This window comes from Rhincodon typus, chromosome 2, assembly GCF_021869965.1.
Source record: "Rhincodon typus isolate 14 chromosome 2, sRhiTyp1.1, whole genome shotgun sequence".
NCBI lineage: Eukaryota > Metazoa > Chordata > Chondrichthyes > Orectolobiformes > Rhincodontidae > Rhincodon > Rhincodon typus.
This window is the reverse complement of record NC_063333.1, coordinates 117,436,335-117,464,274: the sequence shown is the minus strand read 5'-3', so window position 1 is coordinate 117,464,274 and position 27,940 is coordinate 117,436,335. Positions and strand designations below refer to the sequence as shown.

Here is a 27,940-nt window from a genome sequence, read left to right as displayed (position 1 = left end):
TTCCAGCTAATGGTAATATTAGATAAGTCAATCCCACAGTGAGATCCAGCTTGATAAGCTTTCTTTTAATTTTTACTTTTGTTTACTGTGAAGGCCAGTCACTGAACATGTTCGTAAAAGTCTACCGGTGTGCTTTTAACAAAGGAACACAAAACTTTATTATACACAAAAACACGAACTATGGTACAGTAAGAAGGACCATTTGAAACAGTTTTGATACAATTTGTCAGAAATAAAGATTTCCACAACAAACTTACAGGCTCCCAAGTCTCCGTGAAGACTCATCACTGTCAATGTGCTAACTCTCCATGTTCAGCTGGCATCATTTTAATTGGTTTCCTTTTCAGCAAACTTCTGTGCATTCACTCAATGCTATTTAGTTAATGTTTTTTTTCCTGAGACCCTTTTAAAAAGCTGTTGACTCAGCTGTCTTGTGAGTTTACATGCATTCTTTAAACTGCTGTCTTTTAATAGCCTTGCCAGGAATCTTTCTCCCTGATACCTCAACAGCCTTCTGCTTCTGGAACTTGCTAACTTCTAGAGCTTCGGAACTTATTTTTAGTCAAGGCTACTTGGAAACTTAATAACTACACTTCTGCAGTTGTGGATCATTTCTCTCTGACTGAACCAGAACACTATTTCCTATTACATTGAGCTGTTCACCTCAAGGGTTTAAACATCTCATTAAAGTGCATGTAAATTAACCAAATCTCCCAACACTCTAATGTCACACAGAAGAAATCTAAAATGAAACTAAAATCTGTCTTGCCCTGCTTAACACACAATAAAATTACACTTTTTCAACTTGAAACTGTTCACCTTAGAACCCAGGCTCTCAACAATAATGATGTAAGAGTTTCATCATGCCACCACTGTTAGGAAGTTCCAGGATTTTGATACAGTGCTTTTACATTTGATTCTGCATGTAGTGAAGGCTAGTTTACTTCAGGTACTTACCAAATTTCCTTTTAAAAGCCTGAAGTTAAATTTGCAGGGCTGCAGAAAAAAGCTAGTAGAATTGGACTAGATATGTTCTTGCAGAGAACCAAGATGGATACTCCTGTGCTCTAACCATTCTATATTAATCTGTAAGTCTGGATGGTGTATATCTTGGAGAGTAACTGGTAATGGTGGTTTTGCCCTATCAGACATTCTACTTCGGGGTTAGTGACTGCAGATTAGAAAAGTGATTTCAAAGCCTTGGTAGGATACTGCATTGACTCTTGTAGATTCTAATGCTGCAATGATCTTGTGATAGTGGTGGAGAAAGTGAATGTTTAAAATGGTAAATATGATATTGATCATGCAGGCTTCTTTTTCTTATGAAGTTGGAGCTGCAGTCATTCATGCAAGTGGAGAGTATTTTGTTGGGTCTTGGTGCTTGGTGCTAGTAATGCTGTTGAATCTCATAAAGAGGTGATTAGTTTTATAATGATTCCAAAAATACCATTGAAGCTGAAGATTTAGTGTTTTAGAAAGCAGTAAAGGATGAACAAAATACTGATGAGAAAAGAAAATGAGTAGCCAGGGAAATAATAACAGACTGCAAGAGCTTTTCCTAATAAGTGTATGAAAAGGAGAGTATATGAAGTAAATACCATCTTTTCCTGCCATGTAAGATCTTGCTTCCTTTTGACTTTATAAGCAACCAGTAAGGGAGTGAGGAAGCCATCCATGGGATGAGAATGTAACGTGCATATGAGAGAGACTTTTCCATGTCTGTCGAAAAGTAGTGTTGGGAATAATCCACTATTAGATTCGAGTCCAATAATTTATGTCCATCAGTGTGAAGGATGTTAATGCTGGTGAGTGAACAATGCACAATGAGTATTTGTCACTAACATAATGTGCATTAAGCCCAACCTGAAAAGTTTTTCTTACTGTAGCAGTGCAATGACTTTTAATTTCCATTTGCAGCATTGAGTGAAATTGCTAACTTGAAAATGGTTGCTGCATACCAGCATTGATAAATGCCTAAGCCGAGTGCAAATTCATTTTAGGCCAAAGCAATTAATGGGTGAGGTTAGCAAAAGTGCTTTCACCCTGTTGACCAGGTCACGCTTGGGACTAAACATTTCAGAAGTGCAAAGAATCTGGTTTTAACCTAGTGCTAACCTTTATTTCCTTATTTATTAAGTCAAGGTAAAAATGTATCAACTTCCTGTTACCAAGCTAGAAACCATCAGAAAATCCAGAAAGAAGGTGAAAAGGATCCTGTCTGATATTGGTCTGGAATACTGTAAAGAACTATTGGAGGTATGTAATGAGGATACCTGCAGAAAATAAAAAAAGTAACTATTCCTCTGTACAGCTAGCAAGTAAATTTCTAATGTTGACTGAATTATCTAAATTTAAAATTTAGAGTTTTATATTTTTCCATAAGTTATCGTGTATTCTAACCATTTTTCAGTCTTGGATAACATTCGCTGAAGAGCAAGGGATTTAAAAGAACTTTGTGATATCAGTAATTAATTTGATAACCTCCGGGTGTGGTTTTACTTGTGTGTTATTATGCCCCAGCTGGCTAGTGGTTGATCTTCCTAGAAGTTGGTAATATAGGGATTTAAAGAGGAATTTTTAGAATGCACTAGCTTATTAGTATTCCTCAGCATAAAGTCTTTGTAACATCCCTACCTGATCAGACTTTGTCATATTACAGTCATGTATATATCTGGCAAAGGCTGGGACCTGAATATTCAAGAGCATGTGCTATATTGAAGGACAGGGAGCTAAAACAAGTAGAAACAAAAACAGAAATTACTTGAAAATCTCAGCAGGCCTGTTAGTATTTCTGGAGAGAAAGCAGAGTTAATATTTCAGGTCCAGTGACCTTCAGAACTGATTGTGGTTAGGAAGTGGTATGTATGCTGAATATGGGGTGGTAAGGAGCCGAGAGAGGGAGAGAAAAATAGTTGGGCAGACAAAGGAATGGGTAAAGGTCAGTCTGGGAGAATCAACTAGCTGCTAATCTGGAGCATCAGTGGCTGGTAAATAGGTTGTTTGTTGTAGCAGCCATATCATGACAAGGTCTGGTGTGTGGGGGCTGGGGTACGGACATAGGACTAGATACTCAAGCCCTACAATTATTGAACTTGATATTGAGTCCTGAAGGCTTCAGAGTACTCGGTAGGAGCAATTTTTTAAATCAAACATGTTGAGCCAATCGAGGTGACTTTCATCCAATTCCACCCCATCAAACTTGGACCCAAGCCATTTACTACAATCAGTGGTAACTGAACCAGCTGCTTCTTGTAAGAGACTGGAACTAAAATTGTACCCTTGATAGATTCTCAGTCTAGCTGAGGTCTTGTGCAAACTTGAGGGTTGGAGTCCAGAGTTAATTTTGTAAAAGACTGGTTCTGTGATGACTGAAACAACCATGCTGGTATCAACCTCCATTAGAACCAGGTGACCGTTTAACCAAACGTTTATTTTGATTCATTCTGATTTGGATGTTTGGATGTTCCAAGCCAGATGTAGGTGAACTTTCCAGGTTGTGCACCCTCCTGGATACTGGCCTCTGAGTTCTCTTACTCAATTTAGGTCTTGCTGTCTCAAGTCCACATGCTGGCAGCAACTACAATAGCTTGCCGGCCCAGATCCTGTTGAAAATTTTAACCGTTTGGCAGATGCTTGCATTTGTTTTGGGGGTTTTCTGTGTGCTGACCTGGAGTTCCTCTGTTCAGGATATGTCCTGAGTGTAGCTATCCCTTCACTCAAGTGATGTTTCCCAGGCTCAGTCAGACAGGTGAGGGTGTCCACATCCGTTGAAATACCCTGCAACTCAAATGTTCCACTTGTCGCACTTTCCAATGATAAAGCCAGATGTACTGCCTATTTGAAGTCCAGTTGGGCTTCAGCTAGTAGGCACGTTTGCATGGTTACATCATTGACCCCACTCTCATCACCACTGAAATAACTCCACATGCTGGTATCCGTCACCAAGTCATCCTTTTATTTATATGTGGAGTCCTTAACACTGATCCAGCTCCCTCAGAACCAGCTCTGTGAACAGGATGTCTGATACTCCTGTTCTTATCTGTCAGCCTTGGTTGGACCAGATTAATAGCCCCAGTCAGGGAACTCCTATTCTATGAGGTCCACCTGGCTGACCTCATTACAATCACTACACTCTAAAAGAAGAATGAAGTCATTGATTAACTAAGGAAGTTAAAGATGTATCAAATTGAAAGGAAAATATACATTTCGGTGATAGATATGGCACGTCAGAAGATCAGATGGAATGTGAAAAGGAAATCAAAGAATGACTTGAAGGAAAAATGAGTGTGAGAGAAAGCTAACTAAAAATGTAAAAACAATAAGATTTTCTGTAGGTAATTAAAAAGAAAGAGTAACTAAAGGGAGAAAGTAAAACTTTGGAAGAAAGAAATGGTGAAAACATACCAAATACATCCTAGAAATAATAGTGATTCAAAGGTGAAACAAAAAGAGGAATCTAAAGCAGTTAGTCATGGGGGAAAAGCAGACTTCATTCTAGGGTCTTAAAAGATGTGGTTATTAAGATAGTAGATTTTAATTGAGTGTAATCTTCCAATATTCCCTAAATTTTGGCAAGTTGCATCAGATTGGAAAATAACACGTGACTCCACTGTTCAAGAAAGGAGCGAGACAATAAGATCTGCAGGCCAGTTAGCCTAACATCTGTCATAGAAAAGATGCCAGAGCCTATTAAGGAGGTTAAAGTAGTGCATCTAAAACACCTTAATGTAATCAGGCAGAGTCAACATGGTTTTATGAAGGTGAAATTGTGTGTTATTTAAGTTGTTTGAGAAAGTAATAATCAACATAGATAAAGCAAAACCTGTAGGCATGATGGAGTTGGATTGCTATAAACTATGTAACAAGGTGCCACATCAAAGTTACTACATAAGAGCTCTGGGTGTAAATTTTACTTAACAACCTGGATAGAGCTTTAGAAAGTTCCTGCCCTTAAGAAGGAAGAGAGCAGAAAACAGGAAACTACAGACGAGTTAGCTTGGTGTGTCACAGGGGAGAAGTTCAAAGCAATCATTGTGTGCGGCTGTAATCTCGTTAGAAAACCTCAAGATAATCGGGAAGAATCAGCATGGTTTATTGGCAAGGAAATCTTATTTAACTGATTTGATGGAGTCCTTGAAAGGAGTAGTATGCTGCGCCTATGGACCAGGCTTGTCCAACAGCCATGTTTTGGTCCACAAAGGATGTATCTGTGGTCCGCCAGGCCTTGTAGAGTTGTTTGTCCAGTCATAGACTGTTTCTCACCTGTATGTGCTATAAGTCATCACTTGTAAGCCATCAGCAGAAAACACCTAGGAAAAAGCAGCCTGTAATTGGACCCGGCAAGCAGCACTGACCAGGTTTTAGTTTCCAGAGCAGTATAGTGTGGCGGAGAGCAGCACGTGCGAATGTGGGGAACACCAAGAATGCAAGGCAACAAAGCTCTTGAGTATCTGTCTGTGTGCATGAGTGACAGTTTCTCTTTGCATGTGTGTCTGTGTGCGAATAATTCTATGTGAGGATGAGGGAGTGAGATGGAGGTTGAGTGAATGGGAGAGCAAGTTTGCGCCAGACAGAAACGTGCTTCCTCCTCAAAAACCTAGCCACACAGTGATCAAGGACATAAGGATTGCGTCAGGTGACCTGCTTCCAGAAATCTTCTCCCTTGTTCCTTGACTCTGGCCAGTCACAGTGTGCGTCACTTGACGTAGAAGGTCAATGTTAGTTAAATTCAAATGTTTACCTTGACCCCAGTCCTGACTCCTACCGTGGTGATCAGGATATGGGTCCTAGTCTGTCTCAAGTTCTGCTTCCTAACAAAAAAAAAGTTTTTAGGGGTTTACTTCTGCTGACACTTACTAACTAACAAATTTTGTTAATTATTCATTTACTAAAATTACTGCTTTTGGATTTTTTTCTTGAAATTCATCCTCCCCTGAGGTGAAACGTTTTGAGAACGCTACTGTTGGCATACTATATTTGAATTTCTGGAAGGCATTTGAGAAGGTGCCACATGAGTTACCATGCAAATTAAGAGCTAATAATGTACAAAGTAACATTGTAGCATGGGAAAAAAAAAAATGTTTGGCAGGATGTGATGAGTAGAGTCCCACAGGTGTCTGTGCTAGGTTATCAACTTTTACAACTTGTATCAATGAGTTGAATGAATGGAGTGAAGGTATGGTAGCTAAATTTTCACACGAAAAGACAGGTAGGAGAGTATGCTGTGTAGAGGACGTAACATAGATGAGTGTAGATTAAACGAGTGTTCAGGAATGTGTAGCTTAGGCGGGTTATAAGGGGGATGGGTCTGGGTGGGATGCTCCAAGGGTCGGTGTGGACTTGTTGGGCCAAAGGGTCTGTTTCCACACTGTAGGGATTCTATGATCTATGAGTGGGGAACAGTCTAGCAGAGGGAGTATTATATGGTAAAATGTGAAGACTTAAAAAGGTAGCAGCTACAGAATTGAGGTGCAAAGGGATCTGGATGTTCTAGTGCAGTAGTCACAGTTGGTATGCATGTACAGCAAATAATTAAGACAAGTGGATGCTGTCCTTTTAATACAAAACAAATTAAGCATAAAAGTGAAGATGTTATTCATTTCACAGGGCATTGGTAAGACTGTATCTTAAATACAGTGTGAAGTTTTGGTCTCCATATTTCAGAAAGGATGTAAATGCATTCAAAGGGTCACCGGACCCGAAATGTTAACTCTGATTTTTTTCTTCACAGATGCTGCCAGACCTGCTAAGCTTTTCCAGCGACTTCTGTTTTTGTTCCTGATTTACAGCATCTGCAGTTCTTTCAGTTTTTATGGAAAGATTACTGTTGGGAAGGGAATCAAAGATTATTAGGGTGGATGAGAATGACACTTGAAACACAAACCAATAACCATGATTTTTCTGAATGGCAGAGCAGGCTCAAGAGATAAAATGGCCTCCTTGCGCTTTTACTGTGTATGTATGTTTGTATTGCTGCTTCTTTGTTGGTTCAAATTCTTGAAACTGACTCCCTACTAGTACTCTGGGTATGTGTACATACCAAGGTTTTCTGCAGTTCTTTGCAGTTCACCATCACTGCCTTGGGCAGTTACAGACGGGCAATCAATGCTGGCCTGTTCCACAATCCCATAAGCAAATTATTAAACAGACAAGTCAGAGAAGGTTCACTAAATTGATTCTTTGGTTTAAGGCATTATCTTCCCAGGAAAGTTGGACTGGTTGGGCCTGTATCCATCGAAGTTTAGAAAAATTAGAGGTGATCTTATTGAAACATCCGAGATTCTCAAGGCATCTGACAGGATAGATGCTAAAAGGATGTTTGCCCCTTGTTCCAATTAATTGCTTTTAATGCCGAGTTGGATAGATTATTGATTGACGAGAGTCAAAGGATATATAGGGAACAGAAGAGGGAGAAAAAGTCAAGAGCTTTGATTAGCTCAGCTCCATGATGTTATCAAATGATAGAGCATGCTCAAAGGGCTGAATGGTCTACTTCCTCAAAACATTGATTCGTTGTGATATTCGCTGATGTTATTACTGGGCAAGTCAGATTCCAGGTTGAAATCTGGCTTGATGGGTCACGTTTTTGTTTTGGTTTTACTGATGTGGTCTCACTGAAACATAAGCACACAACATTGCAGATTTGGTTTTAACAATAAAATTAGTTCATTAAGTGGGGGAAAAAAAGAAGATAGAATAGACCAACCTGTTTACACTTTGTACACCTTTAAATACTTTGAAGCATGTGATGAAAGTATAATCACATTAACACACTCTTGATAGTACCTAAAAATACCCCTTGTACAGTATTCACACGAGAGAAAAATGTTTTTCTACCGCCACCAACAGGCTGAAGTTAACTGACTTCAGATCCCAGTCTGGAAAATCTGATCCTTTTCCTGGACCTTTCATGTACCCAAGTTTAAATGTTCTCAGTTTCAAATAACCTCTATGTCTGGGACTATCATTAAACTCCTTACCTCCAGGTAATGTAGCTTTGCCATCTTCTCCCCTTCTCAGGAGTACTGCTTTATATGTCCATTGCTATCCAAGGATTTCCATAAAACTGTCCCACACTGGGGAGAAAAATCCTTTTTTCAAGCTATGGGTATTTTCCTGAAGTTTAAAATAAAAGTCCAGAACCTTAATGTACAACTGTTTACCTCGTTTGTGTAAACCCTCCTGAGGTAAATAAAAATCGCGTCAGTTCCACAAGCTACTCCCTCAAGCTATTTTAAAAGAAATCATCCTGGTTACAGAAATAACTAAGTTAAGATATAAATTCTTTAGACATGTAAAACGACCCATATGTTACCAACTCAAAATTCAAAAATTTAAAGTAATTAATATGAAAAATATGTATAAATCACCCAGTCTATACCACGGTTGGGGAAGGGTGGTGATAGAACAATATTGCTGAAAAAGACATCGCATTATAAGTTTTGTAGAACTTAATTAAAGTGCATTAAATTAGTAGCCGTTTATCAGGTCTTGTTAGACCTTGCTGTAATACTGTCTGGTCTGAATGTCAGAAAAGTGACCGCTGTAAAGTTTATATTTTTGTGTAGTCCTCGTTGTACTGCTACGGTTTAGGTGTAAATGTCTAAGCTTCCTTCTTGATGTGTGAGCAATTGACTCAAAAGCTAATATTGACTTCACGCAGTAATTACTAATATTATAAGCAAAGTAAAAACATCGAGCAGGTTAACAAACAACCTGAAGTAAGGTACGTTTTTGTTTCTTTCTTTTCTGCTGAATGTATTCATTTCCTGATGTCTCCAGGCATGTGCTATGCTGCGTCTGGTCCAGAATATCACTGAATGTCATGCCAGAAAGTCTGTTTGGATATATGCATTATTTCTTAACATTTTTGTGTTTGTTTGCTTGCTGTGAGTTATCAATTTACTGGTCTTCCTCTTAATGTACACTGTGTATTGAAAAATATCCCTCTTGCATATGTTTGGAAACATCAAAGTAGAACACTCTTATGTAGCAAACTGGCATTTACAAGTGAAAATGTTTATATATTTCCAGGAATTTAGAAGTTATAATCCAGGAGAATACTACATAAAAAACACAACATGGAATGATGTTTCAGTATGGCAGCCAATCAAAAGGTCAAAGGTAATCCCAAGTGTTTGCTTGAGATTTAATGCATACACTTAAAGTGAGTACTTGCATTTGTTAATGCAACTTTTGTGACTCTAAGAAGGATAAAAGTTGCAACCTGTGTTGAGTTTGGGGTATGTTCAGTAAGCCTTGAATCCATTATCAAAGTTTATCCTCTTAATTGGGTTCAAGTACATACTTATTTGAAATTTGCATCACACATAGACAGAGTGGTTAAGAAGGCATTTAGCACGCTTGCCATCATTACTCAGATCTTTAAGTTAGGATGTCATGTTGAGATTGTACAGGACATTGGCGAGGCCTCTTCTGGAGTACTGTGTACAATTCTAGTCACCCTGCTATAGGAAGGATATAATTAAATCAGATGGTTCAGAAAAGATTTACCAGTATGTTGCTGGGAAAGGAAGGTTTGAGTTATAAAAAATAAGCTGGGACTTCTTTCACTGTAGCATAGGAGGTTGAAAGGTGACCTTCTAGAGGTTTATGAAATTATGAAGGGCATAGATAAGGTGAATAGCAAGGGTCTTTTCCTTCGGTTGGGGCAGTTCAAAACTATGGGACATATTTTTAAGGTGAAGAGGAGAACGATTTAAAAAGAACATGTGGGGCAACTTTTTTTACACAGAGGGTGTTTTGTATGTGGAATGAACTGCTGGAGGAAGTGGTTGATGCAGGTGCAGTTACAACATTTAAAAGCCATTTGGGTAAATAGATGAATAGGAAAGATTTGGAGGACTATGGGCCAAACGCAGGCAAGTGGGACTGGTTTGGTTTGGGAACATGGTTGGCATGGACAAGTTGGACTGAAAGGTCTGTTTCGATTCTGTATGACTCTATCCTGTCAAAGTAACAATGCTTGAAAAACAGGTATGCAATCTGTCTCAGAACATGTAGATTTTTTTTTTAAAAAAATCTACAATCAGTGGTCTTGTGTCATAGTATCCCTGTCGCTGGGCCAGAAGGTCTGGATTCAAATCCCACCTGGCACAGATTATCATAACGTGTCAGAACAGGTTGATTTTAAAAATAATAAGGACTTTGTTAATGTTATTTAATATGCGCAACTTAGACATCTGTGAAACCAACTTTTCAAAATCTTGTTGGGAATAAAGTCTACTTGTAGTAGAAAGTCACATCAAGAATGTTGCATTGGACTTATTATTTGGAGTGAGAAGTACAAAGAGATTTCATGGTAGCATGTCCTGTCTACGAAGTATTAACGCTAACAATTTGCCTGATTTCCTAGATACCTTGATCAACATTTATTCTTTTACTAACCCATTGAATTTTTTAAAATCAAATTAGTGCTTTTGGAACCTTTTTTTGTAAAAATTGATTTGAGTTTCCTGCATAAAACATAACTACACGTCTGAAGTACTTTATTGGCTGTAAAATGCTTTGAACTGTCCTAAGGTTGTGAGAGGTCTTGTATAAATCTCTCTAATTTCTATTCAGTTTTAAAATGTGTTTATTCTTGTTTGCAGGCTTACCGAACAAAACCATATTGCTGCAGCCTTTGCAATTTTTCAACAAAATTTATTTCTGCTTACAAAAGTCATATGCGATGTTCCCATGAGGATGAGATGGATGTAGAACTGATGGCTAGTTGTCCTAATTGCACATTTATCTCTCATCCCAAGAGTATGAAAAAGCATGTTAAAATATTTCATTCTGATTCTCGGAAAGTGCACAACACTGCTAACCATGTGAATACAGATCAAATAAGACAGATCCAAACCAAAATGTTTCAGGGCAAAATGTCAAACCTAGTCCAGCCTGTTTATTTTTGCAGGGTATGCTCATACAAAGAGGTGTCATTGTATGCCATGAAGAAACATGTTTTTCTATCACACTTTGGCAACTTAGTCAATAATTACATTGGCCAGGTGGAGGAACCGGTATTACTTTCTGTTTATAAGTATTTTTGTAAAGGATGCCAAATGAAAATGGTCACCTATGATGCCTTTCTATATCACATTCTGGATAGACATAAAGAAGTGGAAGGTCCTGTAAAAGCTACAATTGGACACATAGCAGAACTAAGCCCTAGGCTACACATTGCTCCTAAGGCTCAGGTGAGCAACATTTCTCTGCCAGTACTCCCGAGTGTGGGATCAGCAGTACCATCACTTAATACCAAATTAACAGGACACATGCTTTCCTGTGTTAAGTCGGCTTCACCAGCACAAAGTATCAGACCAGTTGGACCAGTATTTTCAAGTGTGAAATCAACAGCTAATATTACCCTACCTGTACCATCAACTTCCTGTGTGAGATCACCTGTAACAGCAGCTGTGCAACAGGCCGTTAATATATTGACACTTCCTCAAAATATTAAACCAGTAGCTTTGGGATCATTAAGACCAAACATGAGTTCTTTTCCTTTGCAAAACAATGTTATTCCAGTAACTGTATCCACAGCTGGTCCTGGAGATTTTCCAAAACCAGCACATGTTAACCTTGTATCTGCTACTTTTCAGGTCACTCAGAATAACCTTACGATCCAAGCAGTAAGCCCGGTCCTTCCTCAGGCGTTTTTGATGCCGCAAGGATTGACCATGGATCATACAGTAGGAGCTAATATTCCTAGAAATGCCTTGCCAGCTAATTCACAGACAGTGAAACATTTAATTCAAAGCAACAAACATATCAATGGTGTACCTGCATACACTCTAACCCCAGTTCAGTTTTCTTTGCCTGTTACTCCAGGTAGTATATTGAGTAACAAACCTGCGGTAATTTCTACGACGCAAGTGCCACTTAATATTTCCCAAACAAATACATTTACTTCTGTTTCTCAACAACAAACAAAAGAATTGCCCACTGAAATTACAGTAATGTCTGCAGTAGGGGAACAGAAGCAGAGTGCAGTAGAATCTGCAGCTGCTGTAGATTATTCTTCACAAAATATCAAGGCTCAACAGTGGAAGAGTTGCTCAGTGTGCAGTGCATTGCTGCCACTAAGTGCTTATGATAATCATGTTGCGACAGCACATAAAATTGAGGAATATTCTGATAAACCGGAGAAGATTGTAGCCTGTGCTACTTACTTGCAGAGAGTGCGTGCTCAAACAAGTAAGTGTCTTTTCTGTCGAAGTTATATGGATAAAAACGTATTAATGTCCCATTTGCTAATGCATGGCCTGACTTGTTTGTTCTGCTCTCTGACATTCCATGAGCTCCCAAAACTTTCTGAACATGTGAAGACCTTGCATGCAGGATTGAGATTTGAGGCTGTTGAAAATGTTAAAGATGGAGTATCAACTGTTTGTGAAATAAATGGTGGTAGTTTTAATTTAACAGTTAAATTGCCAGAAGCTAAAATGGGTCCTAATGATATTCACTTAACACTTATTCCAAACAAAATGTCTACTCCTCATGCACCTTTAGTAATTGAGGTGTGCAGGCAAAAAGAAGAAATTAATATGGAAGAAACTGTAATAGAAGTGCCCCAAAGTTCAAAATGTCCATTTTGTTCAAAACACTTCTCGAGCACAACCTATGAAAACCATTTGCAAGAAGATCATCATGTAGCATCAATGGTACATCCACTGCTGAGAATACCGGCTTTCAAGTGCATTCACTGTCTTGGTGTATACACAGATAGCATGACAACTTCAACAATATCTCTTCATCTGTTGCGTTGTAGAGGCCTTAATAAACAGCAAAGTAATATTTTGTCAAAAAGTGTTCAATCAAAGCGTGAATTTCCAGAAACTGCCAAGAAGTACAACAATGAACTTACCAATGGGGATAAGAGAGATTTGGTATTGCTGCCTCCTCCTAAACGAATAAAGGCTGATGTGATAGCAAATAATTTTTATGTCTCCCCTGTGGCATTAACTGACTCTGCAAACACTTCACATTCTCCACCATTACCAGACCCATCTACAGTCTTGGCGCTAGTTCCAAAAGGCTTTGAGAATTGCTCGTATGAAGAAAGGAAGCTATTTCTACTTGACTACTTTCATAAGCAACCATACCCCAGTAATAAAGAAATTGAGATGCTATCTTCAATCTTGTGGCTTTGGAAAAATGATGTTGCCTTCGTCTTTGGCAATAAGCAAAGGCTCTGCTTGAAAGCAATGAAGTACAAACCATCTGTGCTTTTGGGATTCAATATGACTGAATTAAGGAAGGTGAAGCACAATCTAAAACTGGGTGATCTTGGTACAAATATTTGACCGCTGTTCTCCCAAACTTGCATAAAGGGATGAATCTAATGGAAGTGAAGGTATAGGTGGTCCACAATTGGCATAAATGCAAGGAGACACCTATACTCTTAGACAATCAGAGTAGAAGAGCAAATGGTGAGATAATTTTGCTTTTGGGTGGGGGTAGGTGTGCCTTTTGTTCTAATTTTCTTATGGCTGGGAACTAGAGGCCAAGAAGAACTTAAATACAGGGTTTAACTTGAATCCTACTTGAAGCCAAAAATGTTGTCATGTTCATTTAAAACCACTTGGTATACTGCCTAGTTACTCAATGGTTTTCAGAAATGTATATCCTTCTATAAAAGCAAGAGGGAGTTTGTCAGTACTGGATAACTATACACGATAGATTGTGCTGCCAATACGTTGTTACAGGATGAGATTAATATATAATCCTGTAATGTTGATCAACTAAGTTTACATAATAATTTATGTCTGCCTTGTATTTTATATTTTACTTTAAATTTGGTTGATGTGGCTGTCTCTTCCTCTGGAAAAATTGATTTTGAAGTATTTTTACACCAGGGTAAGAAAATAAATAGAAATTTGGTCATGCTTGATGCAAAGTTGCTTCTGGCACAGCTTTTGCTCTTTTGGATGAGCATTATTTTGCTCGTCTGAGTTTCAATAGTTGTTGATGAGGAATGTAGCTGCTCTTCATCTCATTTTATCTATTTTTGACTCAATTTGCTGTTTAAACCCATAATCACTAATCATCAAACCACTTGGACTATGCCATAATTACTCCACATTACTAATATTTTAATCCCCTAAAGTCATTTTCACAAAACTTTATTTTTCTTGAGTATTTTATCATAGATAATTTGGGTATTGAACTTATCTACAGCTATGATTAAAAGGAATCTTGGGACTGTTGCATTGTTTTAAAATCTACTTTTCTGCACTGTAAAGAATGCACTGCTGTTTGTTTCAACCCTCACCTGTCAATCCTAAAATTTTTAAACACAACTATTTTTTAAGAATGGTATTGGTATCTGCTACTGTATGTACTGTCCACTGGGTAGCTAATGAATGTACAGGAATGGAGGAAATGATAACAGCTGTGTGTCATCTGATCTGTAGACCACATTTGAAGTTTTTGAAATTAATGGTTAGCTTGTTGTTTAGGTACTGTTCAAGCATGACATTGATTTATCTTTGCTCAACAATGATACATAAATATTGCTTCTAAATATTGTTGAAAGTTGTTTTTAAATGAAGATTGCTTATTGTGTTTTGTCTCAAATGCTTATCATTCCTGAATACAGACTTGAGGGCAAGAAAATTATGCTTACCATTGTTTACAGAAAACCAATGAATACATATTGCAGATTGAACAGCTCCATTCAAGCTAATATTAATGTTCATTTAGGTCAGTAGCATTCCTGTCCATTACTTTTTTTTTTAAAAAAGTTCACATCTGTAACCTGTCCTGTCTGCTGCAGAACTGTTATATTATGTAGTGGTTTTCTGTCAATTTAAATCTAAAATTAATCTGTGATTTCCGAATTATGTAAATCTCAAGCTTCTTGTAGAGTTTCAGTAGCTTTGCAAGGATGTTTTTTTCCTCCATTACTAAAAGTTGTATCTAATAGTGCTCTATAAAAGTGAGTTTGGAAAAGCTACGGATTTTCCTTTCACGAGCCCTGCAAAATTTGTATTCTTACTTTTGAGGTATAAAATTTGATGCTAGTTTCTTTTAGGAAATGTTCAGTTCTCTCTTTACTGACTTTGTGTGACCATGTTTAAATTGGCTTCTAAATTTGCTGAGTTTGAGTTGTAACTTGCTGAATCCAATGTGCACTTTGTAGCCTGATGTGTTTTATTTCTGACCAAGAGATGTTGCAAAGTTAAGTTTCATTGCCATTTGACATTCCTGATACTTATCAGGAATATTGCTTGTATGTTTGTTTTATTTTTATGTGAGTATTCTATTTTCAGACAAAAGCACTGACTTTTACTGCCTTTGCTAGGTTGGTTCATTTTCTCTAGGCTGATTTATGAGATGCCATTGATTTAGAGCAGTGGAGATCTTTGCAACAGCAACAGGCAGTTGCTGGTCTTAAATAATGCCTGATGCAAAAAGAACTAAATGGCAATACCTCTTTCAGGTTTTTTTTGCAATACTTTTTTTAAACTCACTTTCTTTTGTGTCTCAACATTTTTCAAATTATGTTTTTCTTTCCAATTTAATGCCTGTGATCATCTAGTCTGAAAAATGAGTGATTTTATTTTGAGCTCTTCATTTAAACCTTGAGATCAGAACAGAAATGGACAAAATCTTTATCTATTAAATATCCATGATATGTCAACTTTTTTATTTTTCAAACACAGTTGACTTTGTCCTCCTTCCAGCAACTCTGCCTAATAGAGGATGGGGTTCATAGTCTTGGGTAAGAAGCTATAGCCTGCATATCTTATCAATTGTATCCAACTGATACATAATCAAATCTTATACTGTGCACTGTTTAATTTTGGAATACACAGATGAGTTTTTTGTAAAAGATGGAGTAGTGAAAGAAGGTCGTCAGCAAGGTAATTACCAGCTAGAACATGAGTCCTATTGTATAGACCATAATTCATGTTAGGGCATCTGTTAGCAGTAGATAAAAATAATGGGGATGGGGGTGGCAGGGGCAGAGAGAACTGAAAGCATATTTAGTTGGACTTTAATTGTGTTCTGATTTATAAATAACATGTTTTCAAATTGTCCTTAATCGCTAACGATTAAACCATGAACGTTGACAGCCTGTTCAGTTATACAATTGATTGATTGAACTCCATTCCTGTAAATTGGGTTTTCAAATTGAACTATTTGCAATGTATTCTTGGCTAATTTTTATGTACAGCCTAGATATTGACTTCCTTTTTTTAGTGCAGTTTCTTTCATGTTTACATGGCTTAATGGTCTTGATGTATTATTGCATTCTTAATGGCTAAACTCTGATGTATCCTCCCTAAAATGCTCAATTAAATTCTTATCTTATAATAGAACCATGATTGTACTTGGTAAATACCCATATTTAAAGGTTAAGTTTTTAACAAAATAAGATCTAACTAACACATTATGTTGGTCTGATAATGTTTGTGTTTTATTTTGATATATTTAAATACAGAATATCCATAAAGGATCTAAATAATGGTAGCCTTTGGCAATAGTAAAAGTTTCCTTTAAATGTATTTGAGCTGTGATGATACTCAAAACTAACTAGAGTTTGTTCTCTACTACCATTATTGCTTAATTAAATAGGCAAGTTTTTTGCATTTTATAAAAGGTGCATATTACTGAGCATCTACGGTCTGGTCTATTTGTATGCCTATTTACATGCACCTCCATCACTTGGCGCTTAAGCTAGTTAAGCTGTCACTTGTTTTTATTTGTTGATTGGTTTGCTGTTGTATATTAGATATGGTTTGTCCTAATATGTTCACAGTTAGTGTATATTCAGTTTAAAAAAGGTGCTTGTGGTCCATATGCTTCTGTGTTGTTTCAACAGATTTTTTTGTAAGTTTAGTGATGTAATTATTTGTACATAGTAATACCTTTTTTTAAAAACAGGGTTTTTTTTCTGTATTTGTGCAGTGATTTGTTTTATAAAATTACGTTTTCTCCCCAGGACAGAACCTTTTTATGAAGTACTGTATTAGGGTTTGGAATTTTATGGCCTTTTTATATTCATTCATTGGTTTAATTTTTCTCAAGTACAAAATTAAAAAAAGAACTTTTGCATTTTTGTCATTCTTGGTCATCAATTTTCACCCTCGCATAGCCACTTTCAATATGAAACGATTGGAATAGATGCATTGAAATGTCTCCTAAGTTAAGTTTCTAATTCATGTGTAACTCTGTATCTAGTGGTCTTTATAATGCCGATTTTAAAACTGGGTCAGAAACCTAATGAATATCTTGCAACTTTGAAGCCAACTTATGTGGCAATTTACCATTGAAACTGCTGATATTAAACACAGAAATGAGGTCCTTGTTTTCCCAAGGTCAGGAAATGAAACTAAAAATGAGTCTGCATTAAACAATGCAACTTTAAAATGTCAGCAGCTTGGCTGAGCAACAGTGCCAGTGTAGACAATGACACGTGGTATTTTCAGCATGTATAGCATAATGACCGTACAGTGTGAACTGCAACCAAAGGTGATAGTAGAGTAAAACCTGCTCTACAACCATCTACTGCAGCTGTTGAGTTACCTAGACATCTTGGATCCTCCTCCCCTTCGGGATTGTGCAAAACTTGCCTAGAGGACAAATGGCAGCATGCACCAGTTGTCCCAGTGTGATCAAAATCCTTAGTGTATGTTTAGCTGTAAAAACACAAGTGGTGGATTCCTGTTGTTTGACTGTGTCCAAGAAGGAAACGTTATTGTCATCGTAGCTGCTCGCATGACTGAAGAGTCCAAAGTAGGATTTACGTGAACATTAACAGGTCCATAGTTTACAATGTGTGCTGAGCTCTTCTTATAAACAGATTGACTGTCACCATAGATCCAGGAAAAAAAAAAGTTTGATAACATGCTGCATAGAAGGCTGTTCAACAAGTAAAGCCTATGGAATAAAAGAGACAGTGATAGCATGGAAACAAGCTGACTGATAGGAAAAAAACTGGTAAATAATTGTATACCTTCCACTAATCTGAAAAACAATTATGTTCCCAGGGGTTGGTGCTAGAACTATTGCATTTCTTCATAGGACACCAATTAAAAATTTGCAGATGACAGTAATGATCAACTTCAAGAAGAGATGAAAGGAATTGGTAGCCCATTGCAAATGAAATTGAATTGAATTTAAATTTCATTGTCCTCATTGTTTTTACCAAAATGCATCACTTTGTATTTAATATAAATTAATTTAGTTAACTCCAATGCCACCATATTTTCCTCCAATAGGAACTAAAACTGTTCACAATATTCCAGATGTGGTCTGCCTAGTTTCTTGTACAATTTTACCAAGACCTACTTTTTTTTTTACTCCATTTGGTTTGCCTTCCCTACTATTTGCTGAACTTGCATGCTAGCTTTTTGTGATTTTATGCACAAGGTCTCCCAAATTCCTTTGTGCTTTCTGTACTTTTATTTCCATTTAAATAATATTCTATTTATCCCACCAAGGTGCATCACCTTACAATTTCATACATTGTATTCCATCTGCAAAGTTTTTGCCACTTGCATGTCTATCTATATCCCTCCACTGACTGTGTCATCCTCACCACTTGCCTTCTCGCCTATTTTTGTGCCATCTGCAAACTTTGTTGTAGTATATTCACTTATCTCATCCACGTCATTAATATATAAATAATTGTGGCCCTAGCCTGATCCCTGTGGCACTTCACAGACAAAGGTTGCCCTCCTGAAGTGCTCCCTTGACGATTACAAAACATTGGAGTGGCTTCAAATGAAATATTGTGTTCAATTCAGGACAGTGCACTTCAGAAGAAATGCAAGGGGTGCAGAAAGGAATTCTGAGAATGCCTCCAAAGATGAGGCTTCAACTGCAGGGAGAAGACCATGAGAAATAGGAACAGGAATAGGCTGTTCAGCTCCTCGATAGAATAGTGGCTGCTAGGTTGGAGAAATTGGGGTTGCTGCCTTCCAGAGATAAGTGTTTATAGGGGAATTGAGAGATGTGTTCAATCATGCAATGTAGACATAAGGAAAAATGTTACTCTTTTTTGTGGAGAGATGGAGAATCAGAGCAAACTGATTTTAAAGTGGACCTGGAACTTCACTACACGGTCAAATACATAATTAACAACCTTTATTATCCTATTTCATCTACCCATGATGTTGGACAAGGATTGTGACAACACAGGCAGTCAGAGATTCAATAGAGTTGGTGGTGCTCCAGAATATGGTGTTAGTATGCATGTGAAATGTGACACTACAGCTTTGGACAATGTCATTAAAGGACACTATGTACATTATAAATGGTAAGGGTAATAGGAAATAGCCCAGGGTAGATCCTTGAGAGTTGAAGATTTAGGTCTCCATAACCAAATTCTGAGAAACCTACAGAATTAACTTGTTCCAAAGCTACAAACCTACTTTGTGACAATTGCAGTTTATCACGAGGTTTTAAATTTGCAATTCAAAGGTGGTTTTTTGATTTATTCTTTATGCCAACATTCTTGGAAAGATCCAATTTTTCCCTCCCTCCCCTGTTATTTTTTTCATAGCCCTGCAATTTCCTTCTCTTCAACAATTTATGCAACTCCCTTTCCAGTTAGGGACCAGTAACTTTTCATGAAATAAACAAAATCTGAAATCTGTTCCTTACTAAGTCAATCAAAAGATTTCATGGCTTTGAGAAAACAAAAAAAAATTGAAATGTCAACAAAGCAAACAGTTCTCTAATTCATAATTAAGATGAGGTAAACATAAGTTCACAGGCAAATTGTGGTTGAACATACTGCAAAATGCACATAAATAGCAGACACCATGAAGACATGCCACCTAAATTTCTCAGTAGCAGACTCTAATGTCAGACATTACTGAGTCACTAAAGTTTCTTAAATCATTTTTGTCTCTGAAGGATTGCAGCTGCTCTCTTTTGAGGATATAGCAACTGACTTCACCAGTGGTTCCATCTCTTTTCTTGAGACTTTGTCCCACGGTATTTACAAGGCAGCACTGCAACATTTAATTACCAACATGATCACATCTCTACAAAATTAATGGTGCTCATGAGCTTTTCTTCCCAAGTGCACTGCTTCATTGAGTAGACTGCTGACCTTTTTCTACTTCTGACTGTCACCGGTTTTTTTGGCAATCCTCAACACCCTAGTCCTGCGGTCAGGTTTTCATGTCTCACAGTATCATACGGCAACCTGTCGCACCAAAAATCCCACTCTTATGGTTGACTTTATTGTTATAAAAATACTTTAAACCATCTTTTGCATGTTCAGTACCTGTCTCTTTGTGCTTGTGCATGTTGGAGGGTGTAGTCCTAAGCCTACATCTCAAACATTTCCAATAGTGCTTTGGAATGACTCCTTCCTCGTCCCAACAGTTCTTCCCACAGTTTGAATTGCACTTGGGAGTAAGAAAACTTCACCATCGTTGAGTTTTCTTTGCAATCCTAGTTGTTTATATGTTCCTACTGTACACTCTACCATTTTTACACTATATAGGTCATCTTTTCACATTTCTCAATTGCACATATTTGCCAAGTTTTGTAAAGGCCTAACCAAAATAAAAATAATTTACGTAACAAGTAGGATTAGCAAGATCTTAAAAGTAAAGAACTGCATAACTGGGATCCTATATATTTTCTTATGCTGTTGATATCTTGTTTAGAGTTTAAAGAAATAATTACTTCTGTTTTTCTTGCAATCTTATGATAAACCAAATGTAGTAAAGGCACTCTATTTGTGTCATGTATTTTCAACTTCAGCTCCAACTCGACCCAAATGCTCACTTGCTCCTTCTGCTTGCAATGAGTTGTCAGGCAAGCAAACTCCAGCTCATATTACTTTAATGAGTGCTCACCTTTTCAAAAGCAATTGTGGGCATGAATAGTGAGCTACCAGACATGGATGGAACATTAGATTGGGTGATAAATCAGCAGATATGCTGTGGCAAAAATTTAAGCTGATATTTTAGAATTCATTGGTATATTTCTACTATAATGAAAAATATTCTAAAAGGAGGACCCACCATTTGTGGAAAACTAAAGTTGGGCACAGCATCAACTTAAAGAGATAGGTGTATGATTTATTTATATTAATATCATGTTTGAACTAGCGATTTACAAGTTTTTGGCTAATGTGTAGGAAAGTGTTTAATGGTGAAGTTGTCAGTCCTTCTGGAACCATGATTCTAAACCAGTATGTGCTCAAGTGCAACCGACTGACACCCCTCCTGATGGGATAATTGGATTTGTCCATATTATGACAGTTTTATGATTAGAGATGGCAAATGTTAAAATACATTAGCCTGCTTTTAGTTTAGAATAATCAAGGATTGATTTTGGCTTGGAGAAAGACAGTTATTGGCAAAACGTTTGGGCTGTTTGCAGAAGACCTGGCTGAGATCAGATCTAAGAACAGTTTCTCTTGAAGAAAAGTGTTAATTCAGAATAGTTAGAAAATAGATTACCTCAATGTAAGCATTTTAATTGGAAAATCCCAAACCTGAAGTGTTTGGTTAAGAGATCCTGAAGGGACTATTTGAAGCTAAGTAAGTTTCAGCTCAGTTGTGTGAATAATCAAAGAAGAGGTTAAGTTCTCAGGACTAGGAATTGCAAGAAAAGAACAGTTCTGTCCAACCTATCAATGTGATAGAAAAGATCTCTTCCCTCCCCCTCTCTGGTATACGTACTATAAACAGATGTTGGGAACAGGTGAGATTATGTTTTGCTGTATATCTTGAAATCTTTCGGAGTATGGTATATGTATATAGCTTGGTTTTTTAAAAATTTCTTTTGAGTAATAAGCTCCTGATTTATTATTAAAGGCAAATCCAGTTTTTTTTGTGTCCTTTTGTTTCAGTGAAACACCACCACATTAAATTAATAAAAATGATCAATAAAGATTTCAGCCTGTGATCTGACTTATCTAATAGTAATATCAGCTGGGACCATAACAAATGGGGGCTGTTGCAGAGTTCCAGTTCATTGGATTTAAGTGGGATCTGTCTCTCTCTTTCTTTTTCTGTCTCTTTTTTTAAAATAATGGGAACATAGAAGTTCAGGACATATAATGGCTGTGTTGTGCTGAAGTTTATTGTAAGGAATTTGAAGAACACTTCAATGTTTCTTAAGAGTTTTCTGCAAGTGTAAGATATAACTGTGGATTATTTGAAATCTTTGACTCCAGCTAAACAGAGAGAGTTAGCAGATAAGTTGAAGGAAAGCAGAATTTTATAAGGATGAGATACTTCACGTGATTACCCAACACACAACTGGAAGAAGGGGAAACCCCTCCTGAAATTAACATGGCAGCTGGAATTAGCAAAGATATAGTCAGCAATTTTAAAAAAAAAACTTTGAGGGAAGAAAAATAAAGAACGATGAGTTAAAAGAAAAACAAGACAATAAAGTGAGGAAAAAGGAAAAAAAAAGGAGTTTAGATTTAAAAGGAACTTGAACTCCAAAGGAGACAGGGAAGTTGGACAATATGATTTGGCCAAATAAAAGCTTAGTAAAAGAAGAAAGAGGAAATAATAGTTTGGAGAATGCTACTGAATACAATGAGAGATTTGATTTAACTAAAGTCTATGCTTATTGCCTAAATTTACAGAGGAAGAAATTGAAAGATATTTTACCTCATTTGAGAAGGTAGCTGAAGTGGGCAAATGATGTTTGAATCTTAATATTAGTGTTTTGGCAGTACAGTTGTGTATTCCCATGACAGTATATGCATGTCAATTTTTCAGGAGAACATTCTGCAGATTATGAAATAGTCAGCAAAACAATATCCATGGTTATGAGCTTGCCAATTAGAATTTAGGGTTACAAGAAAGGAAGCTCAGATATTTGTGGAATTTGCAAGAAAAAAGAAATGCTGTGGGATCAATGATTCAGATCACTAAAGTTAGAGAAGTTTTGAGATTGTAAAGAAAATAGTGATCATGCAAGAATTCAGAAATCAAATTCCTTCAAATTTGGTAGTGCAAAGAGAACACATTACCATAGAACTTATCAAGAAAGAAGGCTTGCATCAATCATGAGAATTCTTTGAATATGGATGAGAAAATCAGACCATGGGAGGTTCTGAGCATTTTTGTTCCGAAGAGGGAGGTATTCCCTGATGCTTTGAACCAAGGCGCTAAACCAATGAAGATATTGAGAAACACTGGACCAAGTCAGTCACTGATGCTGACTAAAGATACTACCTGTGTTCCAAAGGAGTTAATGCAGGAGAAAATGTTAATTGGCGGTTATAAATCAATCTCAAAATTAGAGAGTTAGATTAAAGAGTAACTTTTTAAGTGGAGTTGTTGTGGTGGGATAAGTGCATCAAATTCTAATGGAAGGAATTGACTTTACTTTGGGAAATGACCTGGCAAGTTCAAGAATGTTGGCCTTACCAAGGATGGTGGGAAAAACCAGTGAAGGTAAAAAAAAAAGCTATAATGTTACAGGAGGAACCTTCTGGATTGTTTCCTGACTCTGTTGTGACTAGGTCTCGGGTCCATAGAATTAGACAAGGCAAAGAGGGTCAAACAGGGTGATTGATTTGGAAAGTCCATTATCAGATACAATTTTTGAAACTTTTAACGATGAAGGTAAAGTGAATAAGGCTGATATGTTTGGCCATCATCTTTAAGTGAAATTCATGAAATGGATTCCGAATTAAGAGTTATACCAAACAGCCTATTCAGAATTGAGTCAGGAAAAATACCTGAAGGTTGTTACTTGAAAGACAAAAGACCATCCTTGCAGGTAGGTTTCCTAGTACTGGGAGAAGTTTAATTTGGCAGGGGGAGAGGATACAGTGTTAGATCAATATGGGTACAGCATACTTTAGTAAAGGAATCAAGACAGAGAATTCAGCCCTTGTTAAGTTTTAAGGGAGTAAGAAGATGCTGAATGGCTTCTACTTTTAATGCTTGAGTATTATAGGTAAGACAGCTGAGTGAAGGGCATGGATTGACACATGGAATAGTGATGTTGCTATCACAGAAATGTGGTTAAGGGAGGGCCAGATCTGGAAACTCAAGATTCCAGGGTACAGGATCTTCATGCAGGGAAGGATATAAAAGAGGAAATGGTGTCACATTATTAGTTAAGTAGAAAGTTACTGCAGTAAGGAGGGACAATATCTTGGAAGGATCTTCAAATGAGGGGTTATGTGAGTAGAGTTTAGGAATAAAAAGGGGACAGTCGCACTGCTGGATATATATTATAAACTCCCAAGCAGTCAGTGGACAGTAGAGGAGCAGGTATGTAGACAAGTGTTTGGTCCATTTAGGATCCAAGGGGAAATCTGAGTGGGGCTGGAGGACATTGACAGGGTGTTAAATGACATCTCTTCTCCAAAGTGAAAACAGGGTATAGGTACAAACTTTGAAAAGAAACTCAGGTTTTTGCTGAGGCTGATTTAAGGCACATCAGTTATGACAAAGGGAACATTTCCCTGAGTTTATTCAAATAATACTATGAGATATTTTTGTCTAATTTTTCACAATCTGAACAATCAATAGTGCAGCATTCATTCAGCATTGTTCACAATTTAGGCTGGTTACAAAGTGTAGGTCAAACACGTGACCTTCAACACTTGGGTGGATGTTATCTTTGTGATAATGCTGACATCTTCATGATGGAATAACACGTTGTTGGTGGTACAGGCAAGGTCCTCCTCAGTCTCCAGGGGAAGGAACAGGTAATGATGACCCCATTTCAAAACTAATTAATTGGCTGAAAAATGTTTTAGGATAGCCTGAGGATGTGAAGTACTTATTCTAAAGCTCCAATTCTTCCTTGAAAAATATCTAAAGCAAAACAACTGCCAGCATCAAATGCTAGCAGCTGGCATAGACACAAATGAATGTTTTTCTTCAGACCCTCAAGGAAAAATGTAAAGAAAGTAAGTGTAGAGCAAGTTTTAATAAAACTCAGCGCTGTAAAACATGGAGAGGGGTGGTTAGGAAGTGCTTTTTTTCAATGGAAGCCGGTTGGGCAAGTGACGTTTTGGTTAGTCACTGCTGGCAATTGGTCTGACAGGCCACAGTGGCTCAGTCGTTAGCACTGCTGCCTCACAGCACTATGGACGCAAGTTTGATTCCACCCTCAAAAGACTGTCTCTGTGGAGTTTTCACATTCTCCCTATGTCTGCGTGGGCTTCTGCTGGGTGCTCCGGTTTCCTTCCACAGTCCAAAGATGTGCAAGTTAGGTAGATTGGCCATGCTAAACTGCCCATATTGTACAGGAATGTGTAGGTTAGGTGCATTAGCCATGGGAAATGCAGGGTTACTGGGATAGAGTAAGGGGATGGGTCTGGTGGGATGCTCTTCGGAAGGTCAGCGTGGACTTGTTCAGCCAAATGGCCTGCTTCCACACTGTAGGGATTCTATATAAATAAAAGTGCAGTTGATGGAACTTATATGGATTTTAGCAAAACCTTTGTCAAGCTGAAGTACAGTGTGCAATTCTGGACACTGCACAGCAGAAAGAATGTGATTGCACTGGAAGTGCTGCAGAGGAGGTACTGTACTGTATGATTCTATGATTTGATAAAGTGGAGATCATCCCAAATATCTTCCAATGAAGAATGGGAAGTAGTACATCAGGTGGTGGTTTCATCAGAGTATCCAAATGAAATTTTACAACTGGCTCACAAAATTTCAATGGCAGGTCACTTTAGGATTAGGAAAATGCAGGCTGAAATATTAAAACATTTTTGTTGACTAGGATTGCATAAACATATTGTCAGATTTTTTAATGATCTGCCATACATACCTGATGATCAATTAAATCTGTGCCTTTAGTTTTGATACTTTCAAAGAACCATTTGACAGGATCTTAATAGATTGTGTCAAAACCCTACTTTAAACCAGGCACGTGAATCAGAATCTTTTAATGGTTAGGCATGATGCCACAGATTTCCTGGTCAAAACCTTTACGAAAAATTAATGCAAAAATGGTAATGGAAAAGTCAGTTAATTTTTTTGAGATCTGGATTACCCAGAGAAATAGAATTCGATCAGTTTCAAATCTTATGTCACTAAATATTTAAAGAAATAATGACTAGTTTAGGAATAAAGCAATTTTTATCTTCTGCTCATCACCCACAATCTCAGGATCTTTGAAAAAATGCTATTAAACATTGAATACCATGATTAAAGCCAATTGTTAAGAATATCCGAATAACTGGGATAAGAAATTCCTTTGTTATTGCTTGACATTGAGGACACACCTAATGAGACCACAGGCTTTAGTGCTTTGAAATAATATATGGGTATGAGGTGAGAGGATCAACTAAATTGATGAAAGAAAATTTGATAAACCAAAGCTTAGCGAACACACTTCAAGTCATTATGTTTTCAGAAAGATACTGACCAAAGCATATGAGTTGGCCGAAAACATTTGAAGGGTCCTCGACAAACAAGGCAGATAAAAAGATCAAAACTTGAAATTTTGTCACTAGAGCCAAAGTGGTATTGTAGTTGCCTGCCTCTAGGGAACCATGTAGTGAGTAATCCAGACAGAAGGATCAACAAGAGTGTCATGTTAACATACTAAAGAGGTATTATGTCAGGGCGGATAGACCGTAAGAAAGTCTGTTTACGGTAGTGAAAGGAATAAGGAGTGCAAAGAAATATCAGAACAATTAGAGAAGGAATCAATAATCAAAAACTCCAAAGTTGACTCTTGAGCCATCAAGTTGGATAATTAGTCGTGCAGAAAAGGTTAGACAGGATAATGCTTTATTTTCCAGAAAATTATTGAAGTGACTTGTAAGGGCTATTGCAGAAACGTAAATCAATTTTTGTGTGAATAGACCAGGAAAGCATTTTTGGCTGTTTATAATATTAATTTGGGATATGCATTACCTATTAAGTGAAATTAGCTCAAGTGAGGAAAGATATTAAGTTCATGGTGGACAATAACATTATTGAACTGCATTATAATAACTGGGCTTCACCCATTGTGATGGTCCCAAAAATAGATGGGTTGCAAAGTTAATGTGGTGATAAAATTGGATTTATATCCTACTCTAGATTGGAAAACTGCATTGAATGAATTGAACATACATGATTGATCACCAACATCAACTTGCCAAAATGCTATTAGCATTTTCAATTGACTGATGCAGCAAAGAAATATCAGATTTTATAACACCAGGTGACAGATGTCAATGTAATGTTATTCCATTTGAAATAAAACTTCACCAGTAAAGTTTCATTGACTAACCAATAAAGTAACTAGAGGACATCTGATTGTGAGGTTGAATTAACAATTGGGTTATTTTTCACCAAACATGGCAATAAGAGTTATACCACTTGACTGAACAGTTCGATCACCTATAAATAATGAATTTTGTTATAAATTTTGCCAAGAGTAAGTTTGTCAAAGCAAAATTGACTTATTTAGGGGACACAGGCATACAAAACCAAATAATACCTTCCATACCTCAATTTGTGAAATTTGTGTTATGAGTGGATTTTATTGGAAGTTATTCTAAACTTTAGCACTTTCATGGCACTTTTAACAAACTTGTTGAGGAAAGGCAGCAAATCTGAGTGGATGCAAATATGGCCATGTGCCTTTTATAACTTTAAAGCTGTGCTGATGACCACACCAGTTTTAGCCACTTAAACTCACTGTTCATATCAGCAACATTGGTGCAGGGGCTATATTACTACAAAATGACGAGGTCAGGATTAAATGACATGTCCAAAACTGGTTGAAAGGAAAAACCATTAAATCTTGTGTTGGCGCTGCATTATTTTGAGATATGCATTAACAACAATGTAGAAGATACTGATATTTATATAGATTACCATCCTTTGTTTCTTTTGAAAACAGTTCAGGATAAGAATTTGCAGTTGTTTCAGGGGAACTCCATCTTTAGCTGTATAATCATTCATGTACATGGGAAAGAAAATGCAATAGCAGTTAAAAACCAAAAGAACTGCGGATGCTGTAAATC

The 27,940-nt window shown here is 37.2% G+C and overlaps 2 protein-coding genes across 3 annotated transcripts in view; one reads left to right on the top strand and one right to left on the bottom strand.

Moving 5' to 3' along the window:
- Positions 1 to 1,676, bottom strand: part of LOC109917488 (nuclear transport factor 2) — a 13,398-nt gene extending 11,722 nt beyond the window's left edge. The window contains exon 1 of the mRNA XM_048608852.1: positions 1,599 to 1,676. Coding sequence (XP_048464809.1) covers positions 1,599 to 1,676 — 78 coding nt within the window. The remainder of the gene's footprint in view (positions 1 to 1,598) is intronic.
- LOC109917486 (activity-dependent neuroprotector homeobox protein 2) lies at positions 57 to 17,783 on the top strand. 2 transcript variants are annotated; one of them, XM_048607478.1, is made up of 3 exons: positions 57 to 2,256; positions 9,034 to 9,123; positions 10,614 to 17,782. In XM_048607478.1, exons 1-3 carry the CDS (start codon positions 2,149 to 2,151, stop codon positions 13,311 to 13,313), a joined length of 2,898 nt encoding a protein of 965 aa, XP_048463435.1. In that variant the 5' UTR covers positions 57 to 2,148; the 3' UTR covers positions 13,314 to 17,782. The 2 variants fall into 2 exon arrangements, with proteins under 2 accessions (XP_048463435.1, XP_048463443.1); XM_048607486.1 differs by lacking the exon at positions 57 to 2,256 and adding an exon at positions 6,785 to 6,954 and having other exon boundaries at positions 10,614 to 17,783.
- The last annotated feature ends 10,157 nt before the right edge of the window (positions 17,784 to 27,940 follow it).

Excerpts from the sequence above, each read along its gene's own strand:
- LOC109917486 (XM_048607478.1), top strand. The coding sequence starts at position 2,149 with ATGTATCAACTTCCTGTTACCAAGCTAGAAACCATCAGAAAATCCAGA. Across the intron at positions 2,257-9,033 it reads ACTGTAAAGAACTATTGGAG|GAATTTAGAAGTTATAATCC; the intron begins GTATGTAATGAG and ends ATATATTTCCAG. Across the intron at positions 9,124-10,613 it reads AGCCAATCAAAAGGTCAAAG|GCTTACCGAACAAAACCATA; the intron begins GTAATCCCAAGT and ends TCTTGTTTGCAG.